Raw genomic sequence first — 19,689 nt, forward strand, 5'->3', positions numbered from 1 at the left:
TAGAACCCCAAAGATCATGCATGATTCTACGCAGACGCTACAGATTAAATTGTTGTTGTTTTTCCCCAAAAAAAATTACAACGTTTTCTGTTTAATTTAATTGCAATTTTGTTTTTGTTTTTCCAAGCAAAAAATAAATAACATTTTCCCTGATTTACAGAAGACACCCACTAAAATGTATTTCAGTGTAACAATTTTGTCAGGCATATTTACAACAAAAATCTATTTATGACATATTAAAAGACTAAGCTATTTTATTGAGAACTCACAGAACAGTGTTGACGATACTTTTCAGCACTGAATGATCTGCGTGTGATGTATGAGCTACAGTACTGTCTGTAGCCTATGTGTGTGTGTTACAGTGCAGCAGCACTTTATATTAGAACGGCAATTAATTTACCTGTACAATAAGCGTTTTAAAACATGCATTCTCCCGTTCAATTTCGAGCATCCAGTAATATAATCACATATGTGTGTGTGTGTGTGTGTGTGTATATGTATGTGTATATATATATATATATATATACACACACACACGTGTGTGTGTAAATTATTATTATTTTGGAAGACTACTCTTGTGCTCACCAAAATACATTAAAACAGTAATATTGTGAAATATTTAAAATAACTGTTTTCCTTTTTATTGTTGTTGTTTTTTTTTTATGGCAAATCTGAGTTCTAATATCCTGATTTAGTGCTCAAGAAACATTTGTTTACCTATGTTAAAATCAGTTGTGCTGCTTAATATTTTTGGGGAAATTGTGATACTTTTTTTTCAGGAAACTGAAATATAGGAAGTTCAAAAGAGCAACATTTATTTGAAATAGAAATATTTTGTAATGTTATCAAATTAACAGTAAAGTTTGTGTTTCTGAAAATGCTTATTTACTCTACTGATTTTAGGATGGGCAGATTGTTAGAAACCTGTTTGGAAAAAAAGTTGCTTTACAATTTGTTTGCCGCTATTTGCACAAAAATGACACATCAGCTTTATAATTTTGTTGAGGATCTGCCTGTCTGCATAATACTGTTTTTTTTTTTTGTTTTTTTTGTTTTATTAAAGTGCTTTTACAAAATGCAAAACCAAAAAAAGGAAAGATGGACATAGCATCAATTGAAATAGGCCTAGTTAAAATACATTTTAAAATGCATTTTCTAGCTAAATTAAGTCCAAGATTGACGTTTACGTGACTAGCTTAATATTTTTTTTGTATCCAATAACACATTTATCTCTGTTTTGAGGTACTCAACATTTACATGGTTCTTTCTTTCTTTTTCCCTCCCAGCTGGACATTGTGGAGTTCATTCCCTCTCTGTTGTATTTTGGCTATACAACCCTGATGGTTTTGTCTTTCTGGCTGCTAACGGGAACGATTGGCTTCTATGCCGCTTATGTGTTCATACGGAAAATTTATGCTGCGGTCAAAATCGACTGAAATTATTATTTCAGTTTTTGTTTCCTTTTTTTCTGTTTTGTGAAGCAAGCACTGATGTGTGAATTGCTGGCATGAGGCGCAGCAGCGCCCCCCTATGGACTGGAGGAATGAACAGAGATGTGGTTTGTACACCGTTATCAAAACCTTTCTGTCCTGCTATCTCTGCCTCAGCAAAGATGTAAAGAAACAACATGAACAGTTCAATTTTTAATGTCTGTATATCTTTTTGCACACACAACATGGGCCAAAGTGTGTCGATTGACTTTTTTTCTTTAAGTTTGGGTGGGGATGTTGGATTTGTGGGCTGGGTCTCATGCTTTTGAAGACATTGAGGGTTAGTTGCATTTATCATTTTACAAATTAGCTTTGTGTCCTTTTAATATAACATTTGATTTCAACTCGTTTCTATGTCTTTGATTCAGAGTTCCTGAATGCTTGTATGTTTGTATGTGTGTGTGAATGTGTGGTCACTCTGGTCTTTATATGTTGGCATGGACTGAAATTATGGGATGTAAATACATGAGGCAAGGACATTAAAAAAGAAGTAGATTTCCTTCTGTTTCCTTGTGCTTGCTGGTCAATGGACCTATAAAAGACTTATAATAATGCAGTATCGCTTTGTTTGTTTGTTCTTTGCCACTAAGAGAAAGGCCTGTTTTCCAATGTCACACACATTTTATATTCCACATTAGAGAAGCTGTTTTTTTTGTAAAAAATCTTTCTGCCATGTATTGACCACCTATTGACTATTGCTGTAGCCAAAATCAGATGCATCTTGGTGGATTTACCCCAAAATTCAAGGGTATCAAAACAAATTTGTGCAGTGCCCAGCAGGTAGCGGTATATTTGCTTACATCCATGGTACTTTTTAGATTTGAACTTAAAATGGTTATCATTTTTAGCTCTCTCAAAACACAAGATACAATATTTGGATCCTAATTGTGACTCTATGCCCTAAAGTGAAGCAGATGCAGGATTCAGTAGTTTAAAACACTATAGCAAAATCTACATCTGCTTTTAGACCGGTCTGTATTTCCTGTCGTCCTCACAGGTGACTTTATGAATAAATGCTAGATCTACAGAATATATTTTCTACAGATGCACTTTATTCTGCCTGTTGCGTTGGATCGATGTGTCAGTGTACGTTTATGGTGTAAATACAGTACTTCACAGTGTTGCATTTTAGGGTTTTATTTGTGGAGCTGTTTGTCCCATTATGTCTTTGTTTTAGGTAAAAGCATGTTGTTATTTTTTTTCTTTATACATTTTTTTTTCCCCTTCCTCTTTTAAAAATGTCCATTTCTAATGTATTAAATAATAAAGGTGCCAATATGTTGACATTTAAAACACCGTCCAGGTTTTGTTGAGAACATCGTTCGCTCGGCACGTTACGCGTTGAGCGTCGTCTCCAATCCGGCCGCGTTGGGAGCGTTTTCTCAGAAGAGTAGGAAGTCAGAGCCTTGGCTGTTCTTGGAATACAAGACAAGACTGTAAAACCTCAAATTCCTCCCGATTTAAGTCATTTTCACATGAGAAATGATGGAGCGTTATGTATTGTTGGTGGGCATTTTGGGCCTAAAACAACTCTGAGATGTGAAAGTATAGGTTTGAGGTCCACTTTATAATTAAGCCTGGCTATAGCTCAGCTTTTTATTACTTGGAATTGTGCCCTTCTTGTCTTTTCATTTGTGTGCTGTGGTGTGGTTTCCTGTTCTGGCTGTATGGTATGTGAATGGCAGTTTTCAGCCATAACCAGCCCGTTTCTTCTCGCACCCTCTCTGCAGACAGGAAATCAGACGCTTAAAAAAAAGATGTATTGTTGGTGAGCATTTTGGGCCTAAAACAACTCTGAGATGTGAAAGTATAGGTTTGAGGTCCACTTTATAATTAAGCCTGGCTATAGCTCAGCTTTTTATTACTTGGAATTGTGCCCTTCTTGTCTTTTCATTTGTGTGCTGTGGTGTGGTTTCCTGTTCTGGCTGTATGGTATGTGAATGGCAGTTTTCAGCCATAACCAGCCCGTTTCTTCTCGCACCCTCTCTGCAGACAGGAAATCAGACGCTTAAAAAAAAGGACGCCAGAAATATGAAACCGTGGGTTCGTCTTTTAATCATTTTAACATAAGTCAAATGGTACAATGTACTGTACAATAAGTAAATAGGTTTGTTGTAATGTCATCTCTTTGGATCAACCAATATACAAATCTGTCAACTTTACAATGCAGCAACTGACCGCAGGTGAGCTGTGTAACAAAAAAAGCAGAGTTTGTCTCCGTTATGCATTTCTTTTGTACAATTCGTCCTGTCAATCATCTTCTCCATGTTATATAAAATAGTGTAAGGATGAATATTCCATTTTTTTGTTTTCACCTTTTTTTTTTCCAGAAGTCGTGGTAATAAGCAAGTACTAAAAATAGAACGATTATATTGCTAAACAAGTTACATAAAAAGCTTGGAATGCAAGACTTACATTAAGCTAAAATATATCAAACTACAAGTGGATTTTGTCCTCTGAGGACATACCCATTTTCTCACTATAAGCCGAAAGAGCATTTTATTGAATAATTTTTCCTTTTCTTACAAGTCAGATTGTTTTGTTTTACCCTAGCTTGGTTACCTCATAATTTCCCTTAATATTTTTGTTAGTATTTGGGGAGTAAAGGACAAGTGCATTGCAACAAGAGAGGAAAAGATCAATTTAACTTGGTTAATCTGTCTGTGTTGCAGAATATTGCTGGTTAAAAAAAAAGAAAAACACCTCTGAAAACTAAAATCAGATGCTGAGCTCCAACTATTCAGGCAGTTATTATATAAAACTTCATTTGAACCAAAAGTGCTTTTCGGGGGGCAGAGAGCTGGGAACAATTTCACACCAGTTGAACCTGCCAGCTTGTTATAAGAAATGCTGATTGAAAACACCTCCGTTATAGATGGAGCTGGAAACGTTTTTTCTTTTGTTTGTGGCAATGAGGATTTGTTCCAATTTCAGAATTCAGACACGGAGAATGATTCTGAGCATGTTACTCTAACATCTATTTTAAGATTAAATGACTTCCTCAAATGTATGATGACAAGACAGCGTGGGAAAAGGGCCAATGCTGTTAATATCAGTGAAAATCTATCTAAAATACTGTTACTCTTTTGGGAAAGGAGAAAAACAACAATTACATAAAGATGAATAAACTCTACACATTAAACTAATGGAACATACAAGATCAAATACAAAATTAAAAACATACAAGGCTGAAAAATACTTTTTCTTTTTTTTTTTTTTTTGTAAAGGTTTAAAAGTGCTAGAATTCAGATCAGCTCACAGAAAACCCGGGGAGGACAAACTCAAAAATTGCCAATAGCCTTCTTTTATTCTGTTAAACATATATCTTCCTATTTCTTAGAAATAAATGATAATTTATACATGTTTTGATAGCTTCAAGCCAAACTATGAGAATATGTACAATTCCATTTTTTTTAATTGTCAAATTCATTTTAAATTACCTTTAATGTTTTTTTTATTATTATTATTATTTATTGTGAAAATGCCAAAAAAATCCATGAATGCCTATGAATCAGTATCACCCCACTAACAGAGCAGGATGAAGGGAAAACTCACTGTTTTTGGCTTTCTTATGAAACAATTATTTCTAACAAAAACACTCTTACAGTATAAGCAAAACTAACTCGATTATTTTTTTAGTTAGCAATTGTGCAAAAAGAAGTTTCTTCTCCCCAGGTTTTTGGTATGAAAAAAACAAATAAATGAGGTGATGCGTTGTGTTGTTTTGAGGTCCTGTTTCAACAAACAGAAAATAATATGACAAAACGACTAGGCAATATCCCAATCAAATGTCCCATGCTTTGAATGTCAAAGACCAGGCTGGTGACTTTGTCTCTTTTCAGACCCTTTTCATAAAATGTTCATTCAAATCAAAGCAGCTGAAGAACAGAGAAAACGGACAAACAGTTCACGTGTACTGTGCATGTTTTCTGCTAAAAGATCATTTGCAGTTTAAAATGTTTCCAGAGTGGTCTATGGTTGCTGGCAACCACAGCACAAAGAGCAGCATAATATTTTGTCTTAGTTTTGCGATGTGGCCTTTTACCTTTCTATGGTCTTTCCTGCTTGTGAGATATTCACATTCACTATAAACACAGATGTGGACACACAATAGATTTAGCCAAAGGGATGAGGTGAAGAGAGGGAGAGAAAAATACATCTGTTTGTACGAGGCACTGCTTTCACTGCTGGTACGTTGATCATCATCTGTTTCTTTGCACACAACTCGTCCTCGCATGGCCATTGGTAATGAATGATTATTTGGTAAGAACTTGTGCAGTCCACTTGCTGGGAAATGACAACTTGTAAGAGATTGTATTACAAAACCCCTCAAAATTTCTGTTTTCGTCATTTTAAACTGAACCTACAGCAACTGGAATTGCGGTTTCAGACATTTCAGTGCGACGGTGTATATGATCGTGGAGGTTAAAAACTGTACAACCAAACACACAAATAGACAGCATGAGTCAGGTCTGATCGAATACTGAGAACAAAAAACGCAAACTGAAACCTGGATCACATTATGGGCATCTAGTTCATGCTCTAAAGATGAAAGACTAGTCCATTCTACTGGATTATGCCACTATTAGTCTAGTATATGCAGGTAAAATCCCATTTTATTCATCTGACATGGAAAAACAAGGAACAGGAAAAGCTAATACTTCATCCATTTTGTTCAATAAGATGCAAGATACATAATTCTGTAAACCTGCTAGATATTTTTTTTAAATCCATCAGCAATTTTTTAATACAACTATCTAAATTACAAAATATACTGAAAAAGAAGCAATTATAATATATATTTTTGATGTGGTACTTCATACACTGCAAAAAAAAAAAATCTTGTTTTTGTTTTGTCTTTTTTCCATTCACATATACCAGGGTTATCATTACAATGTATCTCTCTAAAATAAAAACCTACCTAAAATACTTTTTTTATTCTTAAAATACATATATTTATATCATGATCTGGTGGGATATTGTTGCCACGGAGATTTAAAATTACTGCTGGAAGGAGGAAAACCATCTTGAGACTCGGACTGGTGTGGAGTATTCAAAGGTACTTGGGTTATTTGAACTTTGTGTGTGTGTCTAATGGCAGTCTCTTTTCAGGAAGCGTGAAGGTAGAGTGGGGAATAGGAGGGGATTTCAGTGGGTCATCTTGGCAACCCAAAGAGGTCAAGTGCCTTCTGCTGTAAACAAAGTGCTTCTTTTGAGAAAAATTGTAAACCTGTAAGATAACGTAAAATTTATTTTGCTTTAGTTCTGTCAGTGATCACATTGTACCAAATGAACTAATTGTGCAGTTTATTTTACCCTCTTTGCCTTTCTATTTTCAGTCCCTCTGCTTCTTTCACATAAAAACTAGTTACTGACCATTCCAACAAGTGTAAATTTGTATTATCAACACAAAAGCGCTGGAAGAACACATTTTTAGATGACATTTTCATCTAATCAGGTACACAGTATTTGTTTTTAAACTGCTAGTTAAATTCATATGTGAATCTGTAATAATAATGACTTGATTGATATAGATATATAAACTAATAAACAACTACATTTGGAATAACCAATTTCACTCCTTCATTCCTTCCCTAATTCTTCCACTCCTGGCCATGAAGACGGTTTTAGTTTAAGGGCAACCAGCAATTACCTGACTTATAATCTTAATAGAATAGACAATATAGTAAAGTCAGGCCTCACATTTGGAAAAGAAAACGAAATTCATATATCACTTCAAACTAGTCTTTCAGAGTTTCAAAGACGGATTATCTTTTCTACATGAATCTTTTCCTTTTTCTACTAATATTATTACTTTATAAAGTATGCAGTACCATGCCTTATGGCCTACTGATGCTGCTGTCTAACTACAAAATTGTAGGAGAGGGGATGGTGGGAGAGGTTCAAAAGGGTATTAAAAAATCATAGCTAATATTCAGACAGCCTAAATAAAAGCTCCATGATATTTAATATGCTTGTTTTCCTCCAGGCTCATTACAAAGCTGTTGTGCGCTTTTGTTAAGGCTTCTATGTGTTCAAGTGTTCTACCTCCCCACCCCTAGGGGGAGCACTAATGCTCCTCTGCCCTGAGCCCCTGTGGCAGGCCAGGTTGGGGACCTCATTGAAAGGCCTGGTGAAAGCGAGGCAGAGTGGTCGTACTGAGGCTAGAGCTGAACACTGGTGGGAGTGGGTGCAGAGACCCAAGACCGAGACCCCCACCGGGACCTGGTTGCTCCTGAGGTTGAGGTTGCAAAGAGGTAAGAGGCACTGCAGCTGTGGCAGCATGTGGTTCGGCAGCATGCGAAGATGCTGACGATGATGAGGAAGAGGAAGAAGAAATGGTGGAGGGCGTGGAATAACCCATCACCAGTCCTCCTGAACACATGGGGGCACTGTAGGGTGGCAGATTGAGTGGAAGAAATCCCAGTAGATGAGAAAAATCCATGTTAGCAGCGCACAAAGACTCAGCAATGACAGCGGGGCTCTTGGACATGAGTGGGTCCCCGCAAAGGTCATCCGACAATCCTGCCGGAGGTTCCATACCCTCCTTATTGGGTGAAGCTGCTGAGTGGGGGTCGGCTGAGGGTGGCGGAGGAACCTGGAGTCCACTCTGTAGATCCATCAGGAAACTCTCCATCTCCACCTTCAGGGGCTTGTCCAGCAGGTATGAGGTAGATCCGAGCTGGTACTTGGGCGGTGGCTGAGGGTGCTGTTGTTCCTGGTTTTGCAGGGTAGGCTGCTGCTGGTGTGGAGGTGGGGAGTGGTGATGATGGTGAGGGTGGTGATGGTGATGATGATGTGGGTGATGGTGGTGCAGTGATGATGGGAGCTCCATATGGCAACCCATTCCCATGGCAGTGGATAAAGACCCTGGAACCAGTGAGTGATGGTGGCCCACACCAGGATTGGACATGGCCTGGAGATGATGAGGGTTGTACATGCCCATGGGAAAAGGGGTGGCACCATGGAAAGGCTTTGCCATCATCGAGTCCTTGATAGGTCCCATGCTACACATCATAGGACTTATCTCTTCTTTCACAGCACAAGGTGAAGAACCAGACCCAAGTAAACCCAACATATCCGGAGACTCTGTCTTGATCTTCAGCAACTCCTGCGAGTGGCTCTTCTTGACATGCCTCGTCAGATGGTCCTTCCGCCCGAAACGTTGGGCACAGTACTGGCACAGGAAGTCTTTGCGTCCCGTGTGAACCACCATGTGTCGGCGAACATCCTTTCGTGTGTAAAAGCGGCGATCACAGTGGTCACAAGGGTGTTTCTTCTCCTTGGCACCACCTGAAGACTTGCCCGAGTGGCTCTTGAGGTGCTCCAAGAGTGCAGGCGTGCTCTCGTAGCTTTGCAAGCACACCTTACAGGTAAGATCACCGGCTGTGGCTGAGTGCATGGCCATGTGGCGCTTGTAGCCCAGCTTTGTGTTATAGTGTTTGCCACACTCCTCGCACTTAAAGGCCTCTTTGTTGGGGTCGTGAGTCTGCAGATGGTTTTTCAGGTGATCTTTGCGGTGAAACATCTTTTCACAGAATGAGCACTGATGAGTCTTCTGTGGGGAGTGTGTGGCCATATGCCTACAAAGGAGACAAAGACAGTCTTTAGCTAAAGACTAACAGACAAAGGTACATTGGAAATTTCTGTTAAATGAATTCATCATTGCATTCATCAAGTTCAGACCAGACCGCAGGGGAACGCTCTCAAGCAGTAGTGTCTACTCCTGCCCTTGAATGACCACCTTCCGGCATAATTTAGCTCCAAAACACCTGTCTGGAAGTTTCCAGAAATACTTCTAAACGACACATGCGCATGACGCTGCTGCTTACGTAATACGCACATGCGTTAGCTTGCACATGCGTCGTTTACATGAAGCGTCCTGATACTCTTTCCACAATGGTGCAGACGAGAGGAGGAGTAGAAGAATTGTTGAATAAAGTCATTATTTTTGTTTTCTTTGCACACAAAAAGTATTCTCGTAGCTTCCTAAAATTCCGGTTGAACCCCAGATGTCACATGGACTATTTTAATGTCCTTGCTACGTTTCTGGACCTGGGAACATTGCAGTTGTGTTGCTGTCTATGAAGGGTCTGAGAGCTGTCAGATTTAATGTTCTACCTCCCCACCCCTAGGGGGAGCACTAATGCTCCTCTGCCCTGAGCCCCTGTGGCAGGCCAGGTTGGGGACCTCATTGAAAGGCCTGGTGAAAGCGAGGCAGAGTGGTCGTACTGAGGCTAGAGCTGAACACTGGTGGGAGGGGGTGCAGAGACCCAAGACTGAGACCCCCACCGGAGCCTGGTTGATGCTGACAACGATGAGGAAGAAGAGGAAGAAATTGTGGAGGATGTGGAGTAACCCATGACCAGTCCTCCTGAACTCATGGGGGCACCGTAGGGTTGCAGACTGAGTGGAACAAAGCTCAGCAGATGAGAAAAGTCCATGTTAGCAGCACACAAAGACTCAGCAATGACAGCGGGGCTCTTGGACATGAGGGGGTCCCCGCAAAGGTCATCCGACAGTCCCGCCGGAGGTTCCATACCCTCCTTATTGGGCGAAGCTGCTGAGTGGGGGTCGGTTGAGGGTGGCGGAGGAATTGGGAGTCCACTCTGTAGATCCATCAGGAAACTGTCCATCTCCACCTTCAGGGGCTTCTCCAGCAGGTATGAGGTAGATCCGAGCTGGTACTTGGGCGGTGGCTGAGGGTGCTGTTGTTCCTGGTTTTGCAGGGTAGGCTGCTGCTGGTGTGGAGGTGGGGAGTGGTGATGATGGTGAGGGTGGTGATGGTGATGATGATGTGTGAGAGCTGTCAGATTTAATAAAAAATATCTTAATTTGTGTTTTCTGAAGATGAACAAAGGCCTTACGGGTTTGAAACGACATGAGGGTGAGTAATTAATGACAGAACTTTCATTTTTGGGTAAACTATCCCTTTAATTAGGGTTTGAGCTAAACTTTGCAGGACAGTGGCCCTCCAGGAACAGGATTGGACTATACCCCTTTATACCAGTGGTTCTCAATTCCAGTCCTCGCGTACCACTGTTCTGCACTATCCTTTTAACACAACAAACAACAAAAATGACAGCAATGAGAGAATCTGATCATAGGGATGAGCTTCATATTTTCACTCATGCCTGACCACGACAAACTGAGCGAAAAAATACACCTGAAAAGATTTCACTGTTAAAGAAGGTAGAGCCCCAGAGCACTCCCATCTATGATTATTTAATTGCCATGGACCAATGGCAGTTCAAAGCCCTTTAACAGCAAGCGGAAAGTTTTCCATAAAGTTTGCATTGGCGAGATGTTTCGAACCACCGAGACAAATGCTGTTTAGTCCAGATTTAATTTAAAATGACATCACAACAATTCATTCTTCCATTACACTTGAAGTATACTGTGGCCTTTACATGCAAGTAGCACCTACCTAAAGAGCTTATATTTGGAGCTGAAAGCTTTAGGGCAATGGGGCTGGGAACAGTGGAAAGGTTTCTCTCCTCTGTGACAGAACGCGTGGAGCCGGAGCTTGTCCTGTGAGCTGAAGAGGGCACCGCACACCAAACACTCGTCCCCACTGCCTCTCCCTTCCCTCTCCCTCTCTTTCTCGTTCTCTGTCTCTCTTTCCGTCCTCCCTGCAGCGGGACCTCCAAACACTTTGGTGGCGCCTCGTCGTTCCTCGTCCTCCAGCGTCAGTGTGGCAATATGGTGTGAGGCATCGGCGGCAGCTGCTGCCATGGCAGCCCTAGGGTGCCGTTGCCATTGAAACTCGGCCGTGGCTGCCTTGCCTTCCAGGCTCTGGTTCGATATCGCGGCTATGTTTAAGGGGATGCAGGCTCCAAAATTGTCTGCAATCTGTACAATATGTGACCAACAAAACCAAAAATGAATAAACATAAGATAAAGCTGATTCTTTTTTGTTGTTTGTTTTAAGCATGTCAATGTTTTTTCTTACATGTAGGGAGACAGCTAAACAGCACTTACCCTTTTTGTATGTGCTGAAAACTTAAGTTAAGTGCTTTTCATGTCTTTTTCGTTTACCTTCACGCTCTCATCCAGTCCCACCTGCCATGACTGGGGCCGAGTGGGTGACAATACTGCTCATCATTATCTTCACCCTTTCATAAAAACAGAATAAAAAAAGACATACATCATTGATTAGTTTCTTTTGGAAATTTTTTTTTTTTTAATTTCAAATATTTAAAAGTAACACTTTAGGTTTGTTAACATTAGTTAACAGGATCAATACTTTAACAGCATTGATTAAACATTTAATCACAAGTTGTACATTTTACCATTATTTGCATTAAGAATTAACAATAAACGATATTTGTATATTATAAATATGTTAATAAATCAATCTACATTTACAATCAATTTATAATTATATACATGAATAAATATTAATAAATGCTTCATGTTCATGGTTGATCAACAGACATTTCCAACAATAAAAGCATTATATATCTGACATTATGGGCTCCTTACATCAATATTAGGGAAAAATGTGCAACTGCCTGTGGACATACTGTTAACTGTTCTAAAACACGTTTACTGTGTCACTATGCCAGCCAGAGGGCAGTAATGTACAGAACTGTTAATAAACTGGGCAGTATCAGTAGTTGGCAATTCTTCTCTTGCTATACCGCATCAACAATTGAGGTGCACAAAGTAAGCTTTGTGTGTCCATGCATGTTCTGTCATGCATGTGTGTACATGTACTCCAGTGTTATGAAACAGTGTAAGGCTCCTGTAATCCTAAAGCAAACACAGGCACAAAGCTACCTCTAGGGATGTCAAATAAATTAGACCTTAAATAGCACTACCCGTTACACAGAAAAATGTACACTTCAGTAAAACCCCATGGCACAAGTATCACATGATATTACCCCTCGGTAATTTTAGCATAGTTTATACGACCTTGATTTTATTATGCACTGGTGTACTTATGCAAGATAACATGTCCACTGGTGCTAAAAAAAAAAAGTTAATAATTAATTTAGAATTATTAAGCATAGTGTTTAAGACAATAATAACTGATTAAGAAAGACTATTTGTACTCTTAAAAATAAATATCACACCATGGCATAAGGTGATAAAACAGTTCAAAGCTGTCTATAGACATTATAGGTTTTATAAATAACCTGAAATCGTTGTGTTAATTTGTTAATTAAAAAAAAATGTCCAGGTACAAATTACAGACAGGGAATTGTCTAGATATATTGGAGCATTTTAAAAACATCAGTATGATCTTTTGATAGTTATGCACTTTTAGGCAGACACTTTTAATTAAAAATGAATTATTGTAACTAACTGCAAAGACTCTCTTACATATGAGAAATCCCCAAGGCTCAATAAAAAACTAAACTAAAAATCAAGGCTTCTTTTACACTTAGTAGTAACATCTGTCTGTATGATTTATATGTGAAGTCAACATGCCGTTTACTGTAATGTAATGTTTAGGGACAAAATCAGACAATCATCAATGAATTATGGATGATTCATTGATTATGGATCAATGAATACAGGCACATTTGAGATGATGTTTTGTACAAAGGGCCCAACTCATACAGCAGAAAACCCACCGCAGTACCACCCTTCTCATGCTACTGGCATATCAGTACCTCTAGGGGCATTCATTCATACTTCCTATGCTTTAGCAGTGAGTGAAACACTTATATCTCTTTACTGATTGTTACATTACTTTTCTTTAGTATTAAGTACTGAGCATTTAACAGCAGTATGGAGTATTATGCATTACCATCCCTTTACTGATGAATGCATCACTCTATTAATTATCAGTACGTGGTATGATGGTACCCTCTGTAGTCCTGACCTCAGAAGACTAGAGAGGGTAGTCCGGACTGCTGAGCGAATCATTGGTACAACCCTCCCTTCTCTCCAAGAACTGTACTCTTCCAGAGTGAGCAAAAGGGCTGGCAGAATCACTACGGACCCCTCACATCCAGCACACTCCCTCTTTGAACTGTTGCCATCTGGTTGACGCTACATAGCTCTGAGCACCAGAATGGCCAGACACAGGAACAGTTTCTTCCCTCAGGCAATCCATCTCATGAACACTTGACAATAACTGTGGAACACACACTATTTATTCACTCATACACTTATTTATCTAACACACATACTCAGTCTACATTCCAATTTGCACATAATATACCTGTACATACAACTGTCTATTGTTATATACCTGTACATACAATTGTCGATTTGTATATTTTTATTCCTTATTTACTTGTTCCATTTTTTAATTTTTTTTATTTTTTATTATCTGTGTTTTTTGTTCTGTCACTGTCATTCTGTTACACTGTGGAAGCTTCTGTCACGAAAACAAATTCCTCGTATGTGTAAACATACCTGGCAATAAAGCTCATTCTGATTCTGATATAGAGTATTATTTCTTTCTTGATCTCTCATGAGCGTCAACCTCTAGTCAATGACCATTTTGGTTAAAGTTCAAAATCCACCTGTTCCCTGCTGACCACACAGTTGTTAATGTGGCAAAAACAACACATAGTCACATGAGCCTAAAATGTAAACATTTACAAACACACACAGGTTACTCCTGTTATACAATGGACTTCATAACCAAACAATAAACCACTGAGGATTTATTTGTTAATTTGTTGAGGTCAACGATCAATACTTTTATTTAGCAAGGATGCACAAAACTGACAGCAAAGGCTTTTATGTCACAAAAGATTTATTTAAAATAAATGCTGTTCTTTTGAACTTTCTATCCATCAAAGAATCCTGAAAGAAAACGCAGCACGGTTTTCACAAACATATAAAGCACCACAATTATTTGAACAATGATAATAATAAAAAAAGTTTCCTTAACAGCCAATCAGCATATCAGAATGATTTCTGAAGAATCACGTGACCCACTCTTCATCCAATCAAATCACCAATGATAAACTTTATGGTTTTTTTTCCTCATTGTTTACCTTGTTTTATTCAGAAATATGTCACATTACAGAAGTAAACGAGTCCCACATGACAATTCATGTTGACTTTAAAGGAGTATGTTTATCCATATGTATGTGGATAAGAGGAAGTGACAGCTGTGTGGCGCTGCTGCAGTCGTCACCCAGCGGGGAGGGTGCAGGGGGGACACTACTCTATTCAGCTGCTCCAGGGAGCCTTGCGCCATTGTCATGCTTCTCCACCGCAAACATTCCACATGCATACATCCCATCCGTCACACAGCACATCTAGCCTAACCTGCTGTATGCACACAAAAACAAACAATTCTGACACTACACCCACAATACTATCCAAAAGCTATCCATTAGGAAGTGACCAACAATTTTGCGTACAAGTGTATCCAGGTAATCTGAACAGTCTCGGAGCGTTTCATTAGAGTTTGACACATCAGTTAGTGGGGGTGGGCGCTTTATATATGACCATCCTCTCTGTAGGCCACACAAACTCACACTCACTGAATGCTGCCACAGAGACGGGAACTGGCCATCCATATTGGCGGCGTGAGTGTGTCTGAGGTTTTGTTTTGAGATTAAAGGGTTTTCACATTCCTCTGGCCCAGGGGTCAGAGGTCACCGTGTACACCATGCTGCCTCCTGTGTGCAGGTTTAACCCCTTCTGTCCAAAGGCAGAGAGTGAGAGAACAGCTAATTCAAGGTCACAGACACAGTCAAATACAGGCAGTGTGCCAGATTCTGATCAATTACACCGTTACAGTGAGCTTATAGTCAAATACATGAGAAATCTGCACATTTCCACAGAAATTAAATAGCCTTTTTTTTTTTTTTACAAAGTCAAGGGCACATTCACCAGCCCTTTATGATTATCTATTAAAATATTTTGCAGAATTTTGACTTCGCTCAACTAATATGAGTGTTGCTCTTTCAATCAATCAAAAACTTTTTATCAGGTGTCTTTAACTACTATGTATTTATGTACAGTTGTATGTACAATGTACTTATTATGTTCATGTAGTATTGTAAAACACTTCTGCTGCTATTGAGGAGGGATACGGGTAAGGTTTAGTGGTATGGTTAGGTTTAAGGCTGGGTTAAGTGGTAGAAGTTAGTTCAAAAGCAAAATTATAGATGTAAATACAGAAATTAAAGATACAATTTAAATACAATGTAAAACGTCTCGGTTACTTGTGTAACCCTCGTTCCCTGAAGGAGGGAACGGAGACGTTACGTCAGTCGTGACTGACGAATTGGGATCTCGCCCGAGAGCCCAATCACCTTCGAGTGTAAACTAAACAAGCCAATGACAGTTGGCGTGCGTGTTTCGCCACGCGCACCCCGCCCCGCAGCGCGGGTATAAAAGGAGAGCGCGTGCAAACGCACATCAGTTTTTCGCTGAGGAGCCGAGACTACGTGCCCCGGCCGTACAGCGGTGGTACAGCAACTGTGGCGACGGGACGTAACGTCTCCGTCCCCTCCTTCAGGGAACGAGGGAAGCAGGGTGGCCGATATAAAGCCGATATAATTGTATTTATTTTAATTCATATTTAAGAAATTTGAAATCATTTGAAAATGGATTCAAAAATAATTTTGTAAAATATACATACTTATACTTTAGATGACAAAGTATTTTCCACAAATAAATAAATATTTTTTAGAATTTTATAATTAAAAAGGAAGTAAACTGTAACCAACAGAGCACTCAGTATTCTGGGAAGTTTGTGTGCATTGGGAATCATATTTTTTCAAATAAAGCCAAGGTAACACTCATAACACAAATCATACATACAGCACACAGTGAAAATTACATGAATATGACAGTGGGCAAGTTTAGCATAATTTGAAATCACGAATTTATGTTTAAAGCATTCAATTTGCATGGACCGAAAGTCACGCAGAGAACATGCGATCATGCAGGTCACATGCACACTTCACAAGATCTCACAACTGGATTTGACTAAGTTTGCAAAGTTTGTGAAATTAAATTTTCATTAGCCATTCAAAGATTTGTTTAAATGATGTAAATGAGTATTTGCTGAATGCTGACGGCAAACGAGAAAGTATTATAATGTTTGCCTTTCTATTACTAATAATATAAAAGCAGTTGTTATAATACTTTTTGTATACATTTTAATTCCTTTGTTTAACAGTTATATCTGATTATTAGACAGACTTCTATCCGTATTAGACAGAACTGAACGGTGACAGCGAACGGGGAGAATGTGAGCACTGTGTGCTCAGGCGCTGCCGCACTCAGCGCCGTCAAAATAAAAGTCCAGCCTCGAACGCATCCGCCAAACAGAAAAACTTATCAGCGAATGCCGATATTTGTAAAATGGCAAATATCGGCTGATATATCGGCCTTGGCGATATATCGGTCGACCACAAATTTTAATGCAAAATATCAGTACTTGGTCCATAATAAGTATCACTGCTAGCATGACTAGATTCTGGCCTAATTCAATGCAATCAACTATCAATAGAGGTAATGCTTACAAGATGTTCACAAGTTGGCAGAATCCTTTTCTATAACTATTTTGTTTAACTTAGACTAGAGCTACAGTATTACGAATATTTTATTTAAATATATATAGAAGATATAATATTGACTCCAGCAAAATACTTTTTATTACTAGAAGAAATAGAGAGAATATTAAGAGTACTGTGGGATTACAAATTTAAGAATCTGTTTAAAATATGCTGATCCTAGCAGACTGAATCTTTCTGTACAACCAAGGGTTGGTGAGTGTCACTCTATCCAAAAATAACCTTTAAGACCAGTACAAATGTGTTATCCTCTGCGCCGTCAGAGAAGAGTTAACTAAATAAAACCTTAAAGAGAGCCTTTTCTTGAATGTTTGTTTATGAAGACGATTTCAGCTGAAATTAGGACTGCCTACTCCTGTCATGGAGTGACTTTTAAAAATGCAAATGTTTGCAAAACATCTACCCAATCAGAGGGCCCATCAAAAGGTCAGTGAGTACATTTCTGTTGAACTTCCACCAGGTGGGAGGGACTTACAAACAAGAAAGATGATTTGATTTGATCTGCACACAAGTACAAACTTTACCTGTCCTGGACATAAATAAACAGAATATATTCACTCAAATCGCAAACCAAAAGTCAAAATATTTCATTTTACATGCAAACCACATCCGTTTCACTTATGAGTGAGATCAAATATACTCAGTCCCTAGGCAAATTAGAAAGTAATAGATAAATAAGTCACAAGAAACCAATAAAACACCAAAATTGAGACATTTGTTCAATAAACAGACAGGGCTATGTGAACCCAAGCCTCAGTCTTCACGAGTCTCACATCTGTGAGGGGTTTATTAACACAGAGGCACACGACTCTCAACGTGTTCCGGAAAAAAAAGAAGTTCAGTTACCAAAAATAGCCTGTGAGTTCACCATACTGAGCTAAAGTGACAACAGCCGCTCTCGAGAGAGGGAGACGAGTGAGATTACGAGTGTGGTATTTAAGCAAAGCAACAGATGGCACAGAGAGCGAGTGAGAGAAAAGAATGTCAGAGAGGAAGGAAAGAGGAAGGAGAGAAGGAGAGAGAGAAAACAAATAGAAAGAGAGGGACGGAGGGAGGGATGAGCTCTCGGTCAGTGATAGTCACACAGACTCCAGAGGGGAGGATGGCTAGTCATGCTTTACTGACCACATTGACAAGGGATGACAGGCAGAGGAAGGGGGAGCAACTGCAACAGGAGATGCCAGATATGAGACCTGCGGGGGACAAAGAGTATGTGTGTGTGTATGTGTGTGTGTTATCTTGACGTTCAGGGTCTTAAACACAAACAAAGACAACTTTTAACCTGAGGGCCGGTGAAAAACCACAATGCGCACTTTGTCCAAGTCATTTCAGAACTGTAGTTACAAATCACCACTTGCTTATTTTCATGTGCACTTTTTTTAAACACACCACATTCTGGTCACACTCCTTTAACCCCACCCGCACGGCGCTCTCTGTGGCGCTTGCTGTGACGGACAGGTTTCACTTCCTCTAACAGTGTCCGTTTGGACGGTACAGAGATCTTAGCGGGGTCGTGAAGAGCGGAAAGCTGCCCTCCCTTCCCACCCTACTGACACAGAGGTAAAGCCCTGCCAAACCCTCAACAGTTACACTGCACTGGCCCTGGCTACCAGCACGGGATGTGGCCACAATCTGCACCGTCTCCGCCCCCCGCCACATTAAACACATCCACCAGCCTGGGCACAAACACAGGGAAATGCAGCTATACTTAGCCCCACTGTGGCTGACCGTTACAGCAGGGCAGCTCACCTCATCTGCCTTGTGTTTGTCTCATTAGAACAGATTTGATTGGTGCATTTCATTCTTCACAATCGCTAAGGGAAGTGGTAAAGTGCACTGTGTGATTCTTCAAAAGAATCTCACAGTGACAAGTGGATGACTAGCAAAAAAAAGGACATACAATACGATAAGTCTTGCTAAAAGTGGTCCATCCTTTGCAGTCATACGATAGATTTAAGTGAGGAAATTCATTCCTGTGGTTAAAGTGGGCACATATGTGGTTTAAAGAAAAATAAACAGATTAAAGTTCTATTGAGGTGGGATTGCCATTTAATGGCAATCATTTATGATTAAATTATCATTTTATGATCATTTAATCATAAAATTACTATTGTTTTGCATTAATAAGTGCAGTTACTAATAATATTACGTTCATTTCTTGTTTATTTTTCTTTTGTTTATTGTTTATACAGATTTGACAGTAAAGCACAAAGCTTAAGTTAAGATGCATACAAAACATGCATGTACACAAGTACACCGATTTAAAGATTAATTTCAATGTTAGTACATAGTAGTTGAAGAGTATGACTAAAAATCTTCAGAAGACGTTTAACATGGTACAGTGAGGAAAAAAAAAATGAATTCTCAAATTTTAATTTAATTTCTTGCCTTTTTTGTATTCTAACCACTTACGTGGCAAATTTAAACCTTCTAAACATTCAAAACACTAAACACAGTACTGTGGTAATTTGATTAAAACCTAAATTTTAATTAGTGGTCGACCAATATTGTTTTTTGACTGCTAATGCCGATATCTTGGAAAGCCGGGTGGCTGATGGCCGATATAAAGCCGATATAATTGTATTTATTTTAATTCATATTTAAGAAATTTGAAATAATTTGAAAATGGATTAAAAAATAAACGTGTAAAATAAACATACTTATACTCTAGAAGACAAAGTATTTTTCACAAATAA

The 19,689-nt window shown here is 39.1% G+C and overlaps 2 protein-coding genes across 4 annotated transcripts in view; one reads left to right on the forward strand and one right to left on the reverse strand.

The window, feature by feature from the left end:
- LOC107681873 (transmembrane 9 superfamily member 4) overlaps positions 1 to 2,520 on the forward strand; it is a 26,399-nt gene extending 23,879 nt beyond the window's left edge. For both annotated transcript variants that reach the window (XM_016478242.1, XM_016478243.1), the window contains exon 18: positions 1,287 to 2,520. In XM_016478242.1, the coding sequence (XP_016333728.1) occupies positions 1,287 to 1,436 (150 nt within the window). In that variant the 3' untranslated portion in view covers positions 1,437 to 2,520. The remainder of the gene's footprint in view (positions 1 to 1,286) is intronic.
- Positions 2,521 to 6,914: 4,394 nt separating this feature from the next.
- LOC107681868 (zinc finger protein PLAGL2-like) lies at positions 6,915 to 11,600 on the reverse strand. 2 transcript variants are annotated; one of them, XM_016478237.1, is made up of 3 exons: positions 11,529 to 11,600; positions 10,918 to 11,342; positions 6,915 to 9,073 (listed from the first exon to the last, which is right to left on the reverse strand). In XM_016478237.1, the coding sequence occupies exons 2-3, from the start codon at positions 11,223 to 11,225 to the stop codon at positions 7,609 to 7,611; spliced, it is 1,773 nt and encodes a 590-aa protein (XP_016333723.1). In that variant the 5' UTR covers positions 11,226 to 11,342; positions 11,529 to 11,600; the 3' UTR covers positions 6,915 to 7,608. The 2 variants fall into 2 exon arrangements, with proteins under 2 accessions (XP_016333723.1, XP_016333722.1); XM_016478236.1 differs by having other exon boundaries at positions 11,472 to 11,600.
- Positions 11,601 to 19,689: the final 8,089 nt, after the last annotated feature.

The sequence above is a fragment of the Sinocyclocheilus anshuiensis genome, unplaced genomic scaffold (genome assembly GCF_001515605.1).
Source record: "Sinocyclocheilus anshuiensis isolate Anshui unplaced genomic scaffold, SAMN03320099.WGS_v1.1 scaffold2595, whole genome shotgun sequence".
NCBI lineage: Eukaryota > Metazoa > Chordata > Actinopteri > Cypriniformes > Cyprinidae > Sinocyclocheilus > Sinocyclocheilus anshuiensis.

Bases quoted from the DNA above. Each gene is read 5' to 3' on its own strand.
- LOC107681868 (XM_016478237.1), bottom strand. From the start codon at position 11,225: ATGGCAGCAGCTGCCGCCGATGCCTCACACCATATTGCCACACTGACG. The intron at 9,074-10,917 runs GTAGGTGCTACT...TCTCCTTTGTAG, and splicing joins TCCAAATATAAGCTCTTTAG to GCATATGGCCACACACTCCC.